The 21,974-nt window shown below is 39.4% G+C and overlaps 2 protein-coding genes across 2 annotated transcripts; one reads left to right on the top strand and one right to left on the bottom strand.

Annotated features, from left to right (window-relative positions):
- The first annotated feature begins 7,836 nt into the window (after positions 1 to 7,836).
- Positions 7,837 to 12,546, top strand: LOC118331723 (DDB1- and CUL4-associated factor 7-like). The gene is made up of 7 exons (XM_035666793.1): positions 7,837 to 8,285; positions 9,221 to 9,379; positions 9,622 to 9,733; positions 9,881 to 9,999; positions 10,121 to 10,330; positions 10,529 to 10,646; positions 11,311 to 12,546. The coding sequence occupies exons 1-7, from the start codon at positions 8,148 to 8,150 to the stop codon at positions 11,481 to 11,483; spliced, it is 1,029 nt and encodes a 342-aa protein (XP_035522686.1). The 5' UTR covers positions 7,837 to 8,147; the 3' UTR covers positions 11,484 to 12,546.
- A 1,422-nt stretch (positions 12,547 to 13,968) lies between these two features.
- Positions 13,969 to 20,150, bottom strand: LOC118333816 (potassium voltage-gated channel subfamily H member 6). The gene is made up of 11 exons (XM_035669607.1): positions 20,007 to 20,150; positions 18,407 to 18,831; positions 17,828 to 18,228; positions 17,140 to 17,339; positions 16,746 to 17,003; positions 16,465 to 16,653; positions 15,934 to 16,042; positions 15,437 to 15,706; positions 15,002 to 15,182; positions 14,379 to 14,583; positions 13,969 to 14,265 (listed from the first exon to the last, which is right to left on the bottom strand). The coding sequence occupies exons 1-11, from the start codon at positions 20,148 to 20,150 to the stop codon at positions 13,969 to 13,971; spliced, it is 2,679 nt and encodes an 892-aa protein (XP_035525500.1).
- Positions 20,151 to 21,974: the final 1,824 nt, after the last annotated feature.

The raw sequence follows: 21,974 nt of genomic DNA, 5'->3' as shown, positions 1-21,974 counted from the left end.
GCCCCTGTAAATACATGTTTTAACCATGATATGAAAAACAGTTCTCCAAAATACTCCTGACAGGTTGTAATGATTGATTAAATTGTCAAAATGCTCCTGTCTTTACCTAGAAACACTCAATATTCATTGAATGTATTAAGTCTGGTCTGTCTAAAATCCTAATTGGTGTTGTACTTCAGAAATGTGTAAAAGTCAGACATAATCCACATCAGGTTACTGTGCACAACAAACTGTTCCTGCCACCCTGTGATGGTAACTGGAACTACAACTTAGTGTTAAGTTAAAAGGAGAAAGAGTGACAAGAGACCAATGTATAGTTCTGGTCTTGTGCTATTTTAGTAGCTGCTCAGTAATCGTGCATCATTTACCCACCTCCTCCTTTAGCTATCTACTGATTGATCTACTGATCAATAAAAACACTGTGAATGTACTTCAAATGCTTCAATAGAAAATGTAATCCTCAAAATCAAAGAGTGAGCCCACTGGGCACTTGAATCGCATAGTGACACTCAGCAAGTTTTATCAGCTTAACATGGTTTTAGTTTCTTTTTTTCCCTTTAATAGAACATACAATAAGACAAAAAACATCAAACAGTTGAACAGTATAGTGGAAAATAGTGATATACAAATTAATGATATTATAATAATCATTACAATACAGTATAATTTGAATATTCTAACTTTTTATAGTATTTTAAACTCAGACAGGGCGATAAGGAGGCCAGGCCAAGCCACAGGGGAGGCGAGGAATTGGCCCCTCCCCACCCAGCCCCCCAGCGTTGGGTGTGTTTTCAGTCTCTTATTCCACACTGTCTGACAGTATCATATACAGGTCCAGCTCTTCACTGAAACTGCATATGTTGTCATATTCTTTGCTGTCATGTATGGTTACTGGTGTAATTTTTCTTTTGCTCTTTGCGCAAAACATTTTTTATTCATTAATTCATTCATTATGTTTATACTGTGAAATGATTTATTCAGATCCATAACACCTGGTACACATTGTAAGAGGAGAAACAGCAAAATCATATTTGATTTTTAAGATATTCCTGTAAAAAAAAAAAAAGAATACTGTAGCCGAGGTTTATCTTGTGAATTTTGGATTGTTAAACTTTAACTGTTGATCCAAATTCATATGATGTGCTTCTGTCCACTTCTAAACATTTACATGTAAAGTAGAATGATTTAAGGTGAAAGTGTTAACAGCAGTGTTGTTCTAGTGGTTAAAGATCCTTTCTTTAACTGGACTGATGGTCTTGACCCCTTGACCTTTGACTCTAACTGTACTGCGAGGCAGAGGGAACTTTAAAGTAGCAGATTATATCACACTGACCAGCACTTATAACAACTTGTTAACCAATGGAATCTACCATACCTGGAGTCAGCTTGATTCTTTGTTTATAAAAAAAATATTGAAAAATGATCCACAATGTCACTTGCATATTCAAATCATCATTTTCATAACATAAACAAATTGACCCCCCCCAGGACATAGTCTAAAAAGACCTGTGAAACTGGAAATTAGCAAACCACTTTGGATTTGGATTTGCTTCAGTGTATCAGGTATAGGCGATCACTGATCATTCTTGGACCGATCAAGGTGTCACTGCTGGTAAGAAATGTTTCTCCACGTTCACCCTCGTTCTCAGAATCTAACCTTCAACTTCAGTTTTGTAACTTCCTACTGTGGCACATCAGCTCAGTTCAATTGTTAAGCAATTTTCTGTATGCCTTGAACCTGGCTGGAAGACCTCTTTTTACAGCATGTATCTGTCTGGACTGCTACCTGGCTGTGGTCCATCCCGTCACCTACCGCTCAAGGAAGAGTCTGACTCCCCGGGTCCTCATGGCTGCCGCTGTCTGGACCATCACAGTCGCTCAGGGCACTATGTCCATAATCAGTGATGAGCTGAACCACAGCCCCTGGGCCATGTTTGTGTATGTCATTGCGCTGCCCATCATTGTCGTCTGTGATGTCTCCATCCTCTGGACTCTGAAGAAGTCCCACCGTGCGGACGGAGACCTCCACCCCAGGAAGAAGAAGGCTTTCCAGATCATCACCAACAGCATGGTCATGACCGTCACCTCGTACGTCCCTCCAGTGCTGACATACATCATTGGGGATCTAATTATTAGTGATGAATGCTTTTTAACAATACCTATCCTGACAACCCTGACTGCGGGGAGTGCAATCATGCTGATTATGTAAATAATTTGATTTGAACATAGTTCTTAGTTCTTCAATTGCTTCATTGCATGGGTAGTGGTCTGAGTGAGTCTGAGCTGCAGATTTTAGGATGTGGGTCTCATAATATATCAATCACATATTAATGATAAAGATCATTAATCACCTCCACTACATTAATATCACACATACACAAACATATATATCTCACATACTAATAAATAAACTCATTTACTACTAAATACTGCATGTATCTTCTTCGCTTGATGTTTTGAAGTTGTTGACATTGTGCTTGATTATATTATATTCTATTTGCATACTAATCTATATATAAATGCAAATCTGTGTCTAAATATTAATTACAATGTTTTATACCGATATATATTCTATATGGATGATCAGAAAACTCCACTATTGTTTGTGCACATTTATGTACACTGGTTAGAGTAACATACTGTATTTAACGTTTTGACTATATATGTGTTCCTATATACTTATTTTGTCTTTTGTCTCGTGTGATGTTGTAATGCTACACTTAAACCAATTTTGAGTGTGTGGGTTAGTGTGATGTTTTTTGTTGTCTTTGTGTATGTGTTTATTGTGTTGCTTGTTTTTAGCTATGTTTTTGTGAATTCAATTTAATAAAAAAAGTTTGATCCAATTTTATTCATTATACAAGCATCATGAAAGGTAATAGAACAGTGTAATAAATCAGCGCAGTCTTACGATCATAACAAATTGAATAAATTGTACAGGTGAGATTAAAACATTGAAACCATTAAAGGATGCCTGTATGTAAATTCATTGTAATATTTTTCATCTTACAATATACCTTTTTCAACATACATCTTCAATGGCACAGTATGTAAATTATGTTTATACCTGCACACCTGCATGACTACAACTGTCATGACAGATGATTTGCCTCTCTTCATTATTTACATTTGTAATACGATCATGAGGAACCCCATGCAAATCTCATGAAAAACAAGTCTTTGATTTTTTTTTAGATATCCTGTCCCTCATGCAGAAGTATCCTGAACCACCATTGGTTCAGTGTTTAACTGTTCTCCACTATGTAGGAATTGTGGTTTACCATCAGTGATCATGAGCAATGAGTTCAACAGCTTTATTGTAAGTTTTATTTTGTAAGACATACTAAAACATACATACTAAACTATTCATTTCTAATTACATTATCAACATTCATTTAAGTATACACATTCTAAAGCACACATCTTCTTAAAAATACAAATTTTAGTACATAACAGAACTATGGTTGCCATAGTTTGGTTTCCAAAGTTACTTAATTCATTATTATTATTTTATTAGGGACAAAACATTAATGCAAACACACATATACCAAAGAAGAGTAAATGAGCACTAACATACAAGAACAGAACATTAAAGGACCAGTGTGTAGGATTTCGCTTCACCCTCCCCTTCAAAGTGCGAAACTACGGTGGCCGCGAAACACGAGAAAAAAGTGAATGTCAAGAGATAATATTTGGTTTGTCCCTCCTGGGCTACTGTAAGAAGGCTACAGTGGAAGGCGACACACATTGTCTGTAGATATAAAAGGCTCATTCTAAGGTAACAAAAACACAACAATTTTTATTTTCAGGGGATTATACACCAATGAAAACATACTTTTGGATAATTATATTCATTTTATGACCCAAATAGATCCCTCTAATGTACAACTGGACCTTTAAATAAAATTTAAACAAAGAAAAAGAATAAATCATAAATGAAACATGTGAAGTGCAATTTCCAAATTTTCCATTTTAATTCACATTTTAATTCAAGTACTGAAACTCGACTTGTTGAAAGTTACAATTTTTTTTAGCTTCTATGCACTGTTTTGTAAGAGGAGGGCTTAAGACTTCCTGCGCCATCCAAGCTTTGAAACGATCCCAATTTCCCACGATTCTTTAGGTCGAGAAAGGCAGGAACAGCAGATCCCGAACTTGGAAGTAAGGGTTATCGGGAATTACCAATAAAATAAAAGGTACGTGATGCTGATATCAACACGGTTCACATCGGGAAGTTGAGCCATGGGTTAGTTGGTTTACTTGAGCGCCTGAACTGGGAACTAGTTACTAGTTTTCAGTTAGAATACACCTATTGTGCGTGAAGCGACATCTTAGATGTGGACTGAATTAGGCAACCTACCAATCATCCACAGTCTAATCAATTTAGTACTATTCAACAGCTAACTTGCATAATCTGGATGGGTTAGTTGAGGTCCGAGAACAAAACCGTGCTACTCTAATTGCTTACTTGGATTATACTATATTAAGCAAGTAGGAATTCTGATGGGTAGTAAAGTTTATGTTCTTTATAGCATATAGGCATCTAAGAATTCCGTTAATCATGGAAGTAGACCTAACCAGCCATGGAGAGTGAAAAGAACCAACTTGGAGCCAGAAAGGTCAAACGATCCAATATTGATAATCTATATAAGTCTTTATATAGATTCATTTGATAAATAGACAAAACTAAGTTGGTATGAGCACGCCTATTTGGTGAAATCTGAGGGATTAAAAAGTGGTATTGTACATAGATAAGTATTAAATGGCATATCCCAAGATGGCATACCAGTATATAAAAAACAGCAACATAAAAATCCCAGACAGTAATGTTACAAAGACAATTACATCACACACAATAAAACGACCGAATAAGAAAAAAAAAAACCGAATAAATATATCTATAGTTTACTCCTTTAGTCGCGATGTATCAAAATGTAACCTCATACCTTATATCATACCTTGTTGGTTAGTGTCAAACTGTAATATGGGATTTTGATACCCCATAAAACTAGATATATCTTATTGTCCATGCGGGCACCACCACGGAAATCGCATTAGAGGAAAACTATCAATCTCGAGGAGCTATGGGTTTCTTCATCCTCACAAACAACAATTAAACTACAAGGCATTGAAAAACTTCTCGTTCTCAAAAGTCGCCCTCAATTGCCAACTCTCCCAGATAAATGATTTAAACCCATCCAGGTGGGATGAAAGCCAAAGAAGACAACCAATCCCATGAGGTGCAGTTCAGTACGAAGAAAACTGTATGGTGTGAAAGGAGTTCTTTCTCCTGTGTGTCTTAAACATCTCCCCAGAGGATGGCAACAGATGTAGGAAACCAAGAGCAAAGCACAGCACTATACAAAAAGCCCAAATATATATGCCTCTGTTTTTTTGGTCGGTACACTGGTCAAAATCAATTTGATGCCAGACAAATCCAGATGTGGCAGAGTTGTTGGACAGAGACTTAGATTGAAAGATCTTATCAACATTTTTGAGCAGAGTATTTTGTGGGATAAAATACCTGAGGGACACAGAAATACTACTTCAGAGCGTTAAAAATAATTCACGGAAACACATACTCAACATGCTAAAAAAAAGAAAACTTTGAATTATAAAAATACAAACATGTATAGAACAGACAAACACTGTTTGAAATTAACTCAAAATACTGTCAAATGTTTCTACACTACACAGAAAAAGTGACTTTTGGTTGAAGGATTATCCCATTGTCAAATTTTACTGCACATTGGTTTATGGATTGGTTATAAAAAATCCAGACCCATACTGTACCTGTTTGTGAGGTTTCTTGGTACTGTGGTGTTACTGAGGTTGCCACTGTCTTGTTGCCTTGGATGAAAATGTGAAACATCTGTCCGGAGGAGCACCACGTTTGCATCAGACATCAATCAAATGGCAGTGGCAGTGGTGGTTGTTGCATTGTATATTATGAAAAGACAGACCCACAGAGCCATGGGGACCTGACAGGGGCCCACAGTGAGAGACAGGCAACATCTCAACAATGATGTCCAATTTGTTCACAACCTTTTTTCCTTAAGGGACTCCCACGACCCCTTTCTATACCTTTAGTAAACTCGACCCTAACGACATATTTTTATGGATGTTTTCCATATTACATTCCTTATAAAAACTCTTTATATACTAAATGTTCTTATAATTTCTTATATGAACATTGCTATGATTAATCAACCTGTACTGTATATGTATAGCCTATTCTTTTTAAATTACACTGCTGTATATTTTTTGTCTTGTTGCACCTTGCCAACCACATTCCTGTTGTGGCTGTGCAATGGGTTCATCAATTGTATCTGTAATTTCTTATTTTTTTGTGTATTTTCTTATCTATTGTGTTGTTTTGTATCTGGAGCTTCGATAACACACTAATTACCTTCCTTTTTAAAAAGGATTATTTATCTTCCACACCAATATTTAATGCAATAACTTAAGGAAGGTTTGGTCAATTTGCATAAATTTGAGCAGATTATTTCCTGCTAATGTGGTTTTAGAGATTAGTTTTCCGATATTTTTTAGGAACATTTAATACAATTGTCCGTCTGTATTATGTAATTTTTATAATTTGTAACAATCATGAATTAACTAATACTTTCCTATTTGCAAGGGTTTGTTTTCTTCTAAACTGCTTCATATTTGGTTTGTTCAAATTCCGTGGTACTGTTTCTAATGCAGGGTGAGGCTTTTTTTAGCAGAGAGTGAAGGCTTTTCCATTAAAGCCACACAAGTCAACTTGCTGGTAAACTGTAGGTTTACCATACACCGCACTGACTCCCCACCCTTGAACTAGTATATGTGTGAATAATTACTCTACTATAATAGTTTAGTTTTCCATATATATATATATAGTAGAGACGAGAGAGAGAGAGAGAAGAGGGAATAATATATTCTGATTGAATAAAATTCGAATTTGCAAATGTGCTGTGGAAACCCATTTATAAAATGTGGGGACTGGACAAATGTTGCTCTAGCAGTTAGCAGGCAGACAGAAACAAAGTGTGCAGCAACTTAAACATCCATTACAAGCAAATTAGTTGTCAGAACTCAATTTTGTTAATAGCTAATAGTAATAATAGTAATAATGAGCAACCACAGCCATCAGAGGAGGTCTGGAATGAGGCCAAGCATAACAGTAAAAAGATCAAAATCACAGGAACCAAATGTGGGGAGGGTCCCAGTTTGTGGAGGCCAGGGGAGTACGGGATCTAATGGCCAAGAACAATCTGATTAATTCTTCTGGATTCAAAATAGATGTTGATGGTTTCATCTAAGTAAATACTCAACATTTATGTATGCAGAAGAAGGCAGCTCTTTCTTTGCTGAGATTAATAAACAGTTGAGTTTCAGATGTGGAGCGCATCCCCTGTAATGCTGCCTTCAAGTGCTTCTCGTAAACTCCCCCTTCTGAAATTCAACGTAGACCTAGAACTCGTTGGACATTGAAGTTGAGGGCAGAAAAATCACAAAGAATAATGATTGATGGGAAAAATCAAGGAATTAAAGTGGGAAGTAGTGAAAGACAGTGAATAAGATCTGATCGATACCTTAGCTACCATCATTTAAATGTTGGATTAGCGTATTTGAGAGTAAAGACAGCCTAACAGTAGGCATCCATGTAATGTACAGGATACAACATTACTCATCTATTGACTATCTTTCCCAAAAAAAAACTCTCAGAAATAAGAGGATCAAGCCCCCCCTTTCCCAAAAAACTACGTTGCCGTGCTTAGTTGTAAAAAGTACGATATTTGTGGCGCCACGTGAAGGCAGCAACAGCAGCCTCCATGACGCTTCGTCTTCATACTATTTTTGTCCTTCGGTCGCCGCCATTGCTGCCAAACACATACCCGCAGCTGTTTTGCAGTAAAATTGACACAAATCCCCTTTCTTTAAATAGTGTGTAGCTTTTACCAGCGGAGACGCGTACATGGACTCAACATTTAGCTCATTTCTGTCGAAATTGCACAACGCTAGCAGAGACAATAACTTATAAAAGCTAACGTTAGCTAACCTATTGTACGGGAGCTAGGCGGTTTCTGCGACGCGTTCAGTGTCTGTTTTTATTTTTCCCTTCCTCCCCTTGTTGGTCACTAGCTCTTATAGATATTTCAAAGATGTCGCTACACGGTAAACGTAAAGAAATCTACAAATACGAGGCACCGTGGACAGTTTACGCCGTGAACTGGAGTGTGCGCCCGGATAAGCGTTTCCGCCTGGCGCTCGGTAGCTTTGTGGAGGAATACAATAACAAGGTAGGCTAACTTCAGGGAACACATCCTGCTCTGTAATGACCGCTGAGGGTGTTATTGTTCTGCACAGATCTTATATTTATCGATCTGACTGATTTACTGTAACAGGGATGAATATATTAGTGTGTAGGAGTGTTTGCCCCTTCTGCTCCAGGCCCGCGGTTCACAGTATATTAACCAACCAGCATTACAAATGCCTGAAGATGTATTATGACTATATTTAAAAAGATGCCTGATATATACTGTGTACTGGTGTGATATGCCGGGTTTAATGTGGCTAATGATCTGTTTATAATGTGGCTATTTAATCTGTGATGTTATAAAACATTGTGTGATGCTTGTAGGTAGAAACAAGTCGATATAGTTTCCATTGCGATGCGGTGCCGAAAATACGTTTTATGGGGGAAATTAAGTTTGAAAACATGTGGTTGTTAAATAATTGGATAAATAAACTATAGATAAATATTTATTCGGGTCTTTTTTTTTCTTAATTCGTCGTTTTATTTTGTTTTATTGTACATTACCTGGATTTTATTTGCTGTTTTATATTACATCATTATTATAGATACACTTAAACCGATTTAATAGGGCAGCCAATGATTATTTTCATCAATGAATCTTAATTTAAAATTATAATCGTTTGACCTTTTCAAGTTAGGCCTATGGTGTTAGGTTCTTACAGATTACAATTAATGTATATTTAAGAACTAACTTTTAACCTAGAATTTACTTGTTAATCAGTAATTGATAACGTTTCTGTTGATACAACCTCGATTTGCATAGCTGTGAATAGTAACTAAATTGATTAGACTGACTAGATTTGGTTGCTATCAGCACACAAAGATGTGAAGAATAGGACTGAATGTACTGTTCCCAGTTCAGATAAGTAACACTACCACATGGCTCACTCGAGGTGAGTTGTTATTGTTTGTCAACAGGTTCAGATAGTTGGTCTAGAGGAAGAAACCTCCGAGTTTGTGTGTCGAAACACGTTCGACCATCCCTACCCGACCACCAAGATCGTGTGGATTCCAGACACCAAAGGAGTGTACCCCGACCTGCTGGCCACCGGCGGAGACTATCTGAGAATCTGGAGGGTAAGAGGAAACAATCCAGTCTGACCCAGAGGAAAACACTGCAGGAAAACATAGAATATTGTCTAAAACTATGATGAATGAACATTTTTACCACCTATTAGGACTGAACCGAAGTCTCTTCTTTTTCATTATTCGTCTAAACCTGAAAATGTTCATAAGTTTTTCTGCTATAAATAAAAACTGGCCTGTATGAACTTGACTGAAGATCACAAATATACATGAATATGTGTTTCTACTGACAGGTGAGCGATACAGAGACTCGTCTGGAGTGCCTGCTCAACAATAACAAGAACTCTGATTTCTGTGCACCGCTCACATCCTTTGACTGGAACGAGGTGGACCCAAACCTGTTAGGTAAAAACTCAGCATGAGGTTACCTTAGGGTAATGTTGTCGATTTGAATAACGCATAGAACATTTGACTTAGTTTCACTAACCTAAAGTTGCTATAAGAAAATGGAGATGACATTGTTTTGCATATGTGTGTATTTTTTCTGTGCAGGGACGTCCAGTATCGACACCACCTGTACAATCTGGGGGCTGGAGACCGGACAGGTGCTGGGCAGGGTCAACCTAGTGTCAGGTCATGTCAAGACACAGCTCATTGCCCATGACAAAGAGGTAAAATGTTACGAAACGATGGATTAAACCTCTGTGTCTAATAAAATGGTACTTAATTTTGGAGTAACTCTCCAGTGTGGAGTGCTAGCTGATCAGAGCTGACCGTCTGCTTGCGTTGCAGGTGTATGACATCTCTTTCAGCCGAGCAGGCGGCGGCAGGGATATGTTTGCGTCAGTGGGAGCGGACGGCTCGGTCCGCATGTTTGACCTCCGTCACCTCGAACACAGCACTATAATCTACGAAGACCCCCAGCACCACCCACTGCTCCGGCTCTGCTGGAACAAGCAGGACCCCAACTACCTGGCCACCATGGCAATGGACAGCATGGAGGTTAGTGCTCCCACCCTAACCCCTAACCCTAATGTTATAAAACTGAAACTTCTCTTTGACTCAGTGTAAAGTGATGGGAACACAATTGCTTGCAACTTGTTTTATTTATTTATGTCTACATGAAACACACACACAATGCTTGTGAGCAATCAGTGTACATGTGCTGCCAGTTAACGTCTGTAACGTTGGTATCCTCAGGTGGTGATCTTAGATGTGCGTGTACCCTGTACTCCGGTGGCCAGACTAAACAACCACAGAGCCTGTGTCAATGGAATCGCCTGGGCGCCACACTCCTCCTGTCACATCTGTACATCAGGTATGCAGGTTGTTAATGAAATCATAGTAATGTTCACACAGGAGTGTGTTTGCAGGCTGAGAACCGCTGCAGTAACTGACAATGAGCACAAGAGGGAGCCATTTTTATGCTACTAAATACACAAGCTAGAAAAGGAATCGGTGGCAATTTGGTGATGAGAGATGTCTGACACACACACACACACACACACGTGTTTTTTCAAGTTCAGTGTTTCCTGCATCATGTTATAGTGGAGGTATGCTACCTTGCCTAAGATAAAGACCATCCCCACTAACAGCAGAAGAAATTATTTATTATTATTATTATTTATGAAATGAACCTACAGGACGAATCCTTAAACAAAAAGCCACACATTTTAGAACAGAGGCTCAGACTGTCTTCTACTAACTGAATTGATCACAACTTGTGTCAGGATCTAAGTTAGCCCGTGATGACAGATGATCAATCCTACCAAATGCTGGCTTTAAAGGTGATTAATCAGTGCAGAATGTGCCGTGTTGAAAGAAAAGCAGAGCGTGGCAGAGCCTACCACCTCCACCAATTTCCTGGGGGGGTAGTACAATACATTGACATTGATTGAAAATTACAAATGTCAGATTATTTTCTTCCTGTTTAAATAAGATAAATCGATTCAATCAAACCTCCTCCCCTCCTCTCTGTCTAGCGGAGGACCACCAGGCTCTAATCTGGGACATCCAGCAGATGCCGCGAGCCATTGAGGACCCTATACTGGCCTACACTGCAGAGGGAGAGATCAATAATGTCCAGTGGGCCTCCACCCAGCCCGACTGGATCTCTATCTGCTACAACAACTGCCTGGAAATCCTCAGAGTCTGAGCAGCAGTCATGAAGAAATGAGGCAAATCAAAAACATTCTTAGTTGGATTTACAAGCTCATATGACTTTGTTGAAGATAATTCTTTGTTCGAGAAGGACGGCGCAGTATTCAGGTCATGCTCGTATTGGGTTCATGTTGATACAGGTGATGTGCGTAAAGTTTTTTTAACTGAGTGAGAACTAGCGTACGTTACTGCTTGACTTTGTAATACAATACCAAGACATCCTGTATCAGAAGTCAACGGACCACCAAAATAAAAGTGGTAACCAAGTATCAAGAAACCAAAAGACTGTTAAATACATTGTCATGTACAGACATGACATCAAGGTTCAGTAGTCTACAAGCTTTCAGCATGTTGTCTCATAGACAAATAGTAGTCAGTTACATGTTTTATTCATTATTTTGATGCAGCAAAAATGCAGTTTAGCCATATTTAAAAGTGGATTGAATGTTGTTTGTGTTCATGTACTCGATTGTTTTTTTATGTGTGTATATAATGTGTTTTAATCAACTGAATATCATTTGTGATATGAAAAAAAATCTGTTGTGATACATTAATAATATTTGCAACCTTTAACTAGTATTAACTGACCATAATACAGATTTCTTTTGTAATTTGTGCATCATTTTTTTTATTAATAGCAACATTATTTTATTTTATACAGAAATAAACAGTCCCTCATCAAAGTTTTTTATATTTAGACAACAGTTTAAATTATTTCACAGTGATGTGACTCATCAACATATTGATAAGAAACTATAGTACAGATTAACAGTTAGAAATGATAGGTTGAAAAGGTGTATTATTCCAGATACTGTATAATACTGAGAAAACACTGCCTGAAGTACATCATCCAAAATCTGTACAATATAGAGAATCTTACATTTTTGTCAAACAGCCTAGAAATTTGACATTGTATCATGAATGCTGTGAGTCTTGTTGTGATTTTGGGATTGGGATGGTATGTAAAATACGTAGGAGTGGACAGTAGCTATTTCTTACCTGTTCCAGTGTGGGGTCATGATGTGTGATTATTTGCTGAACATAAATACAGAAAACCACTTGTCCATAGATTCATTTTCTCACAGTGGGGCCAGATCAGGTCCAATGGTGTGGCAGGCAGCTATGTCAGCCAGTAACTGACTAGAAGATGTGGTACAGAAATGCCAGAGATATGTTTGCGGTAATTTATAAAAACGTGTCACCATTACATAGTTTATGCACCAGAGAGCATTATTTCCACAGTGTGCATTTCTTGGTCACAATTCTTGAATAACTAAATATATTGTTTTTTGGGAAGATTTTGACATAGCAAACATGCTACTTCTTTTTGGTAAAGAATTAGATGAGAAGACCATTATGAAGCAACAGCCTGCAGTCAGCTGGCTTATATTAGCATAAAGAAATTACTAACCTGTTAATACAGGGGGTTATGACTATTTGCTGGCCAAGATATAAACCCCTCCTTCATTAACTACTCCCCCCTATATAATTTGTTTACTCAGTAGTGAGCAGTAAATTCACATTTCAGACATTGTGCGTCATCACTGAGGTGTCGAGTTGAACAATGTTCATTTTCACATCTATAAAATGTGGCATGTTGCATTGTGGGATTGTTTGCAAAAAGTAGTCATGCGGTCGACACCTAATTTTTCACTCACTGCATGTTTTGGCCCATTGTGGAATTCTGAGGGAATAGATATACATACTGAGAATTCGAACGCTCAAATAAAATATAAATATAGTGCACATTGTAAATAGGTAGTGATTTCATTCACAGCAATAGTCCTATGAAACCACAACATTTAATTCTTCCACTACAGTTTTTGTACGAATTAATTTAAACAAGATTACGTGTTAATTTGTGGGCTTTAAAGATTCTGTTAAGTGCATTTTTTTAACCTTTAAACAGGGCCAGACTAGCTGTTTCCCCGTTTCCAGTCTTTGTGCTAAGCTAGGGTTACCAGCTGCTGGTGAGAATGGTATCAATCTCATCTAACATCTAGCAAAAAAGCATATTTCTCCAAATGTGGATTTTCTTTTACTCTCAAATAATATCAGTAATGGCCTCACAAATCAAGTATTTGCCAGGCTCTACTCTGCAGGTAGACGTTCTGTACTAATGTGCCAGGAAAATAAATTAGGATTTAAACAGATTAAACAGGATTAAACGTGACATGATAGGTTTGGCTCTCACAAATGTTACTGATGTGGAATGGAACAAAAAGACGTGAAACAGGTACGAGGTGTAAAAAAAAATTGACTTTTGAGCATCACCCACATAAAAATAACCAATTGTCCTTAAGAAGTATGATAACTGTGTTACAATCGTCACTGAGTGTAGTCCTGTGTCAACACTGAATGAAATGGAAACCCTTGTGGCCCACAATCTGATTTTGATACACTACTAGCTGTCCAAATGTGTAATGAATCTTGGACTCATTACACACTAGTTGAGAGGAAAACTGCTTTGCTGAAGGTCTTCAGATGACAGGTAACACAGGGTCTGAGAGGTGTTTCTGAATCTCAGCCAGTCCTGAGGCGATGTTGAGGTTCCCTGGCAGTGAGGGGTAGCGAAGGCTGCCGCACAGCCTGGGGTTCTCCATGAGGGAGGATTTGACTGATGGCTGGGGCAGCTGCGGAGTCAACCCTGTATGAGTCTCAGTTTCGGGGGTGGTTGTCATGAACATGGTGTCGTCTGATGCCACAGTCACATGGATACCGCTGGACAGTGACTCCTGGGACTTCTTGGTGAATTTAAGGTCATTGTTGCTGGAGCTCTAGAATAAAGAAAACATTTAATCTTATTAAGTAAAGGGCTAGAAATGAATTTGTGTTAGTAGCCAGCACAGTGACTGACAATTTCACTCTACTATTTAGTATTATTTCTTACCTGTGTTGGTGCCCGGCTGTCCATCTGTATGGGAGAAATGGGGTACATGCTGTGCAGCGCTGGTGTTCCAGTCCCATACAGGCCCGGTGAGTCAGTAGGGAGGGTAGTAGACGATACAGTGCTGTAGGCAGGAGGTACGGGAGTGATCTGCCTCTGGAGAAGCTGGAGAATAACGTTGATGTCGGCTGTCATGCGAGTCTCCAGTCTAGGGAATCAACAGACAATAATGAAGAGAAGAGTTCTTCAATATCAAGTTGCTCCCGCTGCTCAACTAGGTTGGGAATTTTGTGCAACTGCAGAATTTCATCACAATTTCTGTCCAATAAACACTCTTTCTTTTGGGTTCAAGAAGAGAAATGTAATTGGACAGAAAATGCTAAGGACCGTCTTATTGGAACAGAACGGCTCCATCATGGCAAACAGCGTTATTGCTGTTGCATCTCTAGACTGTATCAGCATTATCGACAATACCTTTCCATATTAAAACTCCTTATTTTCTTAGGAGGTTTTATTTGGGATTTGAGAACATTTCTGACCAGTGACACTCAAATTTCTCTTGATACTGTATACTGTCACTTGTATCAATATTTAAACAAACCAGCTGAAGGAATCATTAAATTCACCTGTTGAGCTGTGAATGTAAAACCTCAAGTCGAGACTCTAGCTCACTGGGCCGTTCTTCTGTGAATGGTGGTGGATGGTATGAGTTGCGGACGGAGGAAGATCGCCAGGCACGGCTAGAAAACTGTTGTGACTGTCTTTCTGGCCAGTATTGATACATTCCTGGCACATTCAAAGATGAAGCTGAGGAAAATATAATAAAAGAAAGTGTTATTCATTTAATTAAAGTAATGGGAATGTCCAAAATATTCAAAAACACATAAAAATTTAATTATATTAAAGGCACCCTTTGGAGTTTTTGACCACTAGTGGCACTGTAGAGCAATTTGTTTCATGGTAAGTAATGACCTGATTTTTTTTACAATGAAAACTCCACAGACTACCTCGGAGACTACCAGACACCATGTATTTCTTTCAATTAGGACTCATCCATCTACCCTGGTGGCCGAGGTCCAACACTGCTTCCCTCCCTACTGAGGTGCCACTCGGGGGTAGCAGCTGCACTACAGATGGTGAGTAGTCCCGTCTGGCATCTTCTGGAGGGTAAAGCTCTACTTTGGCACCGTGGGAAAGAGGTTTAGCTAGGTCTTCACTTGACTGGGAACACGGGGATCCGCAGCTACAGTGGTCATCCCAGTGGGCCTGAGGAGATGAGTGACGATGATGGAAGGACTGAATGGGGTACGAGTCTTCATGATCAATTCCATCTGTTCACAGGAAATGAGTCAATCATTAGTTTATATTGACCCCATCCAGGGTGTCTGGAAACCAGAACCTGTCCCTAGCATGCTTTCAATAGAAGCTAAACAGTTCAATAAAGGGCCTGTCTGATTACCAAGCAGACCCTCTCTTAACACATTACTGTAACAACTCTGTTTGCCTTGTATGCAAATGATTGGCAGCCTGTTTGACTGTGATATCAGATATATCTCACCTGGCCTGATTCGGCAGTCAAGAGAGTGGATTCTGTGTCTTGGCTTGTGGCGATAACCACAGTCGTCACCAGAGTCATCAGCTGTTATTATTTGGGGTACTTGATCAGCCTGAGAAAGGATAATATGTAAGCCTGTAAGTTTAGTACAAGAGGATGTTCTTTTTGGGGTAGGGAGGTGGTGGTTAATGCCTTAATTATACATCCAATAGTAGCAAGATGACGGGGAATTACATGCAACAAAGGATGCCAAACCAGGGATTTTGTGGCTCATGGTTGGTGCCTGAACCACTAGACTACCAAGAGGGTTTTTAGCTATTAAACAATACTGGCAGTAGTCCCATTCAAGGACAGGTCTGTATTGGTTTTGAAGCAAACCATTGATTCTGCTTTGAACTTTCATGTCGTGCAACTAGCAGAGAGGTTGTCCAGCTTTTCTTTTCTCCATAAATGCTAATGCTAATTAGAAATTCTCAATAAGAAAAACAAATTGTCGGGATGTAAATTATTTTCTGCAGTCAATATCCAACATACATCTCTCAGGTCAAAAGTTATCTCCAGGTTCCCCCAGAAGTTGTCTGCAAAGCTGGGATAGACATCAAGGACTTCCAGCAGGTCGTCCCTCAGGATGCGGTGCAGGTCACAGTAGGTGATGGTGTGGACGTCTGAATTGGACTTTCCTGGCTCATCATACAGGTGGATAGGCTCCCCAAAGATGTCATTCTTTTCTGCAAGAGTATGAGTATGTTGTTTTTAGAGTAGATAAAAAATTTTTTTTTGAGACATCATAGTCAAATTATCTACAGTTTGATGGCTTTACCTAATATGGCAACAACCACATCATCCCTGATGACCTGAATAGAACCACGTGAGATGAAGAAGAGAGAATCCAGGATGTCTCCGTAGTGGATCAGAATATCTCCTGGAGGAGCGTGGACTGTCTTGAACCTCATACCCAAGTGACGCAGACAGGCTTGACTGCCTCCATTGAAAGCCTTGCAGTTCTGTAACAGAGATCTGTTCAAGTGCAAACAGATGTCTGCCTGCAAAGACTCTGGAAATCCCTTCAATACCTGAATATAGGAAGACAAGACCATCAACATATGGACAGTGATTAGATGCAAAAACAGGGACACTGAACAATCTTGACAGCAGTTACAGGTTAAAGTAGGACTCCAATAACACTCAGTCATGTCACTTTTTACTTACAGCATTCATGTCAATGCCATTTGTGTACGACCAGGCATGCTGAAAGTACTCCTCCAGTCTTTGGCGAAGGCTACCTGGGATTTGGTGGAATCGAATGAACTCTTTGACTCGCAGCATCTGGGTGTGGTAGCGGGTTGTACCGGAGTACAGTCGCTGGATGATGGCTGACACATTCCCAAATATGCTGGCATACATGAGAGCTGAGAAGCAATGAGAACATAGTGATTACAATGATAAAGAAGTGATCGTGGCATTTTTGTTGCAATATTTGTTGGTTATGGAAACAGTTCACATTCTGCATATTAAGGGTCTGTATGAATATTATTAGGGGGGTGGGGTCATAAAAGGGGGGAAGTTAGGAGAGGGAAGAGAAGGCAGTCTCACAAGAGCAGGGGATGTCGTTCAAGTCCTTGCAGATTGATCATTAAAGGAAAAATAAAATAGAAAAATAAAAACACAAATCACGAAAATTCTTATTTTATTAACATATTAAGGTTAAATATCCGACCCAGTGGCAGGCATTAGGAATAACTATCAGGTATTAAATTGATACTATTTAATAACTAGTTAAATTATTAATAGCGCTGTGGAGATTCGTTCTTTTAAACAAAAGTTAAACATAAAGTTCGGACCCGCCTGCCTACCCCAATAATTTTCATACAGTCACTAACAATGTAATTAAACTCACAGCCAATGACCATGACGCAGATGGAGAAGATCTTCTCTGAGTTGGTGTTTGGAGAGACATTACCGAAGCCCACACTCGTCAAACTGCTCAAGGTGAAGTAAAGAGCAGTGACATACTTGTCTTTGACTGATGGACCGGAGCTGGAATCACTGTCGTTGTATGACTTGCCCAGTTGTTCGGCTAGGTTGTCCAGCCAACCAGTCTCAGTGTACGGCCTCTCCACAAAGCCAATGGCATACCAAATGCAGGCGAGCCAATGGGCGATGAGCACAAAGGTGCACATGAGCAAGAAGAGGACAGCAGCTCCATATTCAGAGTACCGATCCAGCTTTCTTGCAACGCGGACCAATCGCAGCAGCCGGGCCGTTTTCATCAGACTTGTTAAGGTTGCCATCTTTGGTGCCCATAACAACAGAGAAGAGGATGTTAGGCAATTTACAGTAGCTTTAGAGAACTTAAGTAGAAATCATTTCAGAAGTTTAGACAATTGTGTACAATTATATCTGAGGATTACCTCCAAAATAATTTTTTAATCAATACAATCAATGTGATAATTTGCAGAGAGGCAAAGTTCTTACCTCATCTGAGCCAGATCTGAAAATAAGAAGGTCAAAAGGGATCGCTGCGAACAGATCAATAGGGAACCAGCCTTTGATATAGTGCTTGGCTATGCGGCTCGGCTGTGTGACCACCTCGTCATTTTGGTCCACGTACGTTGTGCGAAGGTTGATGACTATATCCACAATAAACAGCACGTCAACCATAAGGTCCGCCACATTCAGAGGGTTACATGTGTAGCCACAACCCCTTTGACGTAAGTCCCTGTGTTCATCCAAGAGGAACGCAGCTGAGTAAGGAGTGAAAACAGCTGTGTAGAGGACCAGGAGAAGAATAATCCAGTCCCAAAACGCCTTGAAGGGGCTGTAGTGAAGCAAGATCCACCATGTTGTCTCAGGCACCTGGAGTTTGTATTCAGGCAGTACATCAGACTCCAAAGAAAGTACCTAAGCATAAAGAATACATTAGTATGCAGTGATTCTCACATATGAACATTGCTTTTTAACATTCCTTAAACTATGAATCTTACATGCTGTTTAGTATCATTTTATTGCATTTTGGGTCAACAAATTTAAACAATTAACTGCAACAAAACTGCAATTCTTAAAACAAGTACATATTTGAAATCAGCATTTTCAAAACTTAGTCTGAACTAAAACTAACCAACAGACCTTTCTAGAAGATGTACTGTTTTGACCAAGTTCTTGGTGGAGGCTGCATGCTCTGGTTTTGCGACCTTGCAGGTCCAACAAATCCTTGACCATCCTGTCATTGGCGACTCTCAGCGGAGGCGAGATTTGGGTACATCCAGATCTACAGTTATTTCCAGATAGTTAAAAAATATCGAGGGGAAAGCTAAAGCAATCGTGTGCTGCAATCAAACGTGCAAGAGCTGACTGAGTGCAGGATGCTGGTGGGCTGGACGGCTGTAATGATGAGTTGGGCGTCACAATCACATAACTGAGTTCATGTGCTGCCACAGTCCTCGTGTTCTCTTTAGCCCAGTTTCAAATTTATATTTACTGCCCTGACAAATCTTACTGACCTTGCAGATGGATTTATCTATCTATTAGGTAGAAAGATAAATAGTAAGATAGATTTATAGATAGATAGACTATCAGGTGGACAAACAGACAGGGATCAACAAGTGACCCCATGCAGCAAGGTCATGGGTCGTTGGAAACACTTCCCTTGCATTTGTTTCATATCCACCACACACCATCCCACAGAGGCAGTGATGCAGAATGCCGAGCCCCAGGGCTTCAGCAGTAACAGCAGTAGGTCTGAATTGAACTGTGGCTCAATGTAACTTTGCATTTCACACCCAGACCCGCTACCAAAGCACCTAGTGATTTTTCCAGCGTGTTAATTAACAGCAGTCTCTCTGGGAGCCTCTTTATTTCTTAGAAAACAGAACAGGACTAATGTGAGCTCTTGAATGGCTTACTGAACCTGGCAAGCAGTGAATGCCTCATAGGGTATTCTTCATAGTGATCACCGACGTTTCACTTGAAATTTGGTGGTGAATGGACAAGTTCATTCATTTAGAGCTCTTACATGGGACTTCCTGGCTCTCAGTCAGCCAGACAATGAGCCCATGTAAGGTTCTCGGCCCCCCTACCTGCGTGACCTTCTCTTTGACGTTCTGGGAGCGGTCCTTCACCTTGGAGGGGCTGAGCACCTCCATCTTGGAATTTGGAGGCGAGCAGCATTCGGGGCCCCTGCTGGCTGGTCCCCCACTCTTCATAAGGTCTGAGTCAGACATGGAGCTCTGTTGGTCTACATGTGATTGGAAAACATGTTTTTATTTACATTTACTACTACTATCACTACAATTATAGTATTCAGTAACACTATTTGCTCCTAACACTATTTGCTCCTAACACTAATAATGCAGTTTTCTTCCATTTTATTCATATAATTCCTTCAATTTTATTTATGTTAAATATGCCTGTGTTTTTTTTTCTAAATCTTTCTCCAAAAATGTCAATATAAATTCTGTGACCCCCACCTTTAAAGCTGCAGTAGGCAACTTTTAGAAAAATAACTTATATAAATTTATAATTATATTAAATATTTGCCTAAACTTGCCCTTTATCCTGACAGTAGTACATGAGGCAGATAATCTGCGAAAAAATGTGGTTCCTATGGCTCGTCCAAGTGCTCCTAACGGCATTTGCAAGAATCCACAGCATCAGAACAAAAACAACCAATCAGAGCCAAGAAAGACAGTTGAAGACTGTTGAAGTTGATTGTTGGGTTTCACTTTAACTTTCTTTCTTGGCTCTGATTGGTTGTTTTCATTCAAACGCTCTGGAGTCTTACAAATTCTTGCAAATAAGAGAAACTGGACAAGCCAGAGGAACCTGACTTTTTTCAAGCATGATCTGTCTCACGTGCTACTGTCAGGATATAGTGAAAGTTTCACCAAATTTGACAAAAAGTTATTTTTATATAAGTTACCTACTGCCGCTTTAACAAATACCTCTCTGTTCTGGTTGAATGCCAATCTAACTGTGCCCCTCCCAAAAATACTCTGCCCTCAAATACTGGACAGTCTCAATACTTGACTCACAGAGCGTTACTGCTCTGGAAGGCAGCAGTCACACTTAGGAAAGATCTCACTAGTTGGTCAAAATTTTCAACCAAGTGGAGTTTCAGTGAAAGTAAATAAACAGAACATACCTGATTTGAAACCAGAATGTCAGATCCTTCTTGGTCTTGACTACAACTAGGCAGCCATGACTCAAACCTCCATCCTTTAGGACACTTTTTGGGCAAGTGTTTTCAAAAACATTCACTCTTCTCTTTCATGGTTCATATTTAGGTAAAACAAATGTACCTCCTTCATTCAGATGTCAATGTTGAACTCTCCACCCTGGCACAGGGCAGAGGACTGGCCTGCAGCTCGCATGTTGCCGCGCAACATTCGCCAACACTGGAAACCAATCAATGCCATGCTACAGCTGAGAGGAACTGACAGGAAAATCCATGACGAGCATTGATAAACAGAGCAAATGGGCTCAGAGCCATTACACTAGACCCTGTTAACATCAAATTACCATTTCAACGTTCTTGAATACAGTACAGCTTGGTGGTGTGGGTCTAAAATACAGTTCAGGCTGTGATGTACATACACTGTGGTGTAAAAAAACTAAATCGGCTGGCCAAATGTATAGTACCCACTCAATATGTTGCATGCATACTGTTAATGTGGGACCTTATTGACTGCAAAGTTGACACTACAGTAATATGAGAGGGTAATGACCCGTGATGACATTGGCTCAAAATGTCCTTCAGCTGTAACCTTCAGCCGTCTGTATTCTTTTTTGTTTTGTTTTTAAAAAGATATATTAAATATAGATTTAGTTTTTTGAAAGTTTGCATGGACACTTAATTAAAAAGTCTATTTCACAGTTGACAAGCTGTTACTTACTTGGATGTTTGAGTTTCAGTGTGCAGAACCACGTACGTGCAGAGTTAGACTACAAGTTTTTAACATTCATCTGCTGAAGGGGGAAAGTTTTTCTGAGCTCACCTTAATTCCCATTTTCAGATAGAGGCTTTAGATGTATGTGCAATATGATCA

Source organism: Morone saxatilis, unplaced genomic scaffold (genome assembly GCF_004916995.1).
Source record: "Morone saxatilis isolate NCDOM2014 unplaced genomic scaffold, NCSU_SB_2.0 Contig1, whole genome shotgun sequence".
NCBI classification, from domain to species: domain Eukaryota; kingdom Metazoa; phylum Chordata; class Actinopteri; family Moronidae; genus Morone; species Morone saxatilis.
The sequence above is the reverse complement of the archived record's forward strand: the minus strand, read 5'-3'. Positions and strand labels throughout refer to the sequence as shown.

Excerpts from the sequence above, each read along its gene's own strand:
- LOC118333816 (XM_035669607.1), bottom strand. The coding sequence starts at position 20,150 with ATGTCTGACTCAGACCTTATGAAGAGTGGGGGACCAGCCAGCAGGGGC. Across the intron at positions 15,183-15,436 it reads GTTGGACCTCGGCCACCAGG|CTTCATCTTTGAATGTGCCA; the intron begins GTAGATGGATGA and ends TATTTTCCTCAG. Across the intron at positions 14,266-14,378 it reads ACAGCCGGGCACCAACACAG|AGCTCCAGCAACAATGACCT; the intron begins GTAAGAAATAAT and ends TCTTTATTCTAG.
- LOC118331723 (XM_035666793.1), top strand. The coding sequence starts at position 8,148 with ATGTCGCTACACGGTAAACGTAAAGAAATCTACAAATACGAGGCACCG. Across the intron at positions 9,734-9,880 it reads GGTGGACCCAAACCTGTTAG|GGACGTCCAGTATCGACACC; the intron begins GTAAAAACTCAG and ends TTTTCTGTGCAG. Across the intron at positions 10,000-10,120 it reads TCATTGCCCATGACAAAGAG|GTGTATGACATCTCTTTCAG; the intron begins GTAAAATGTTAC and ends CTTGCGTTGCAG.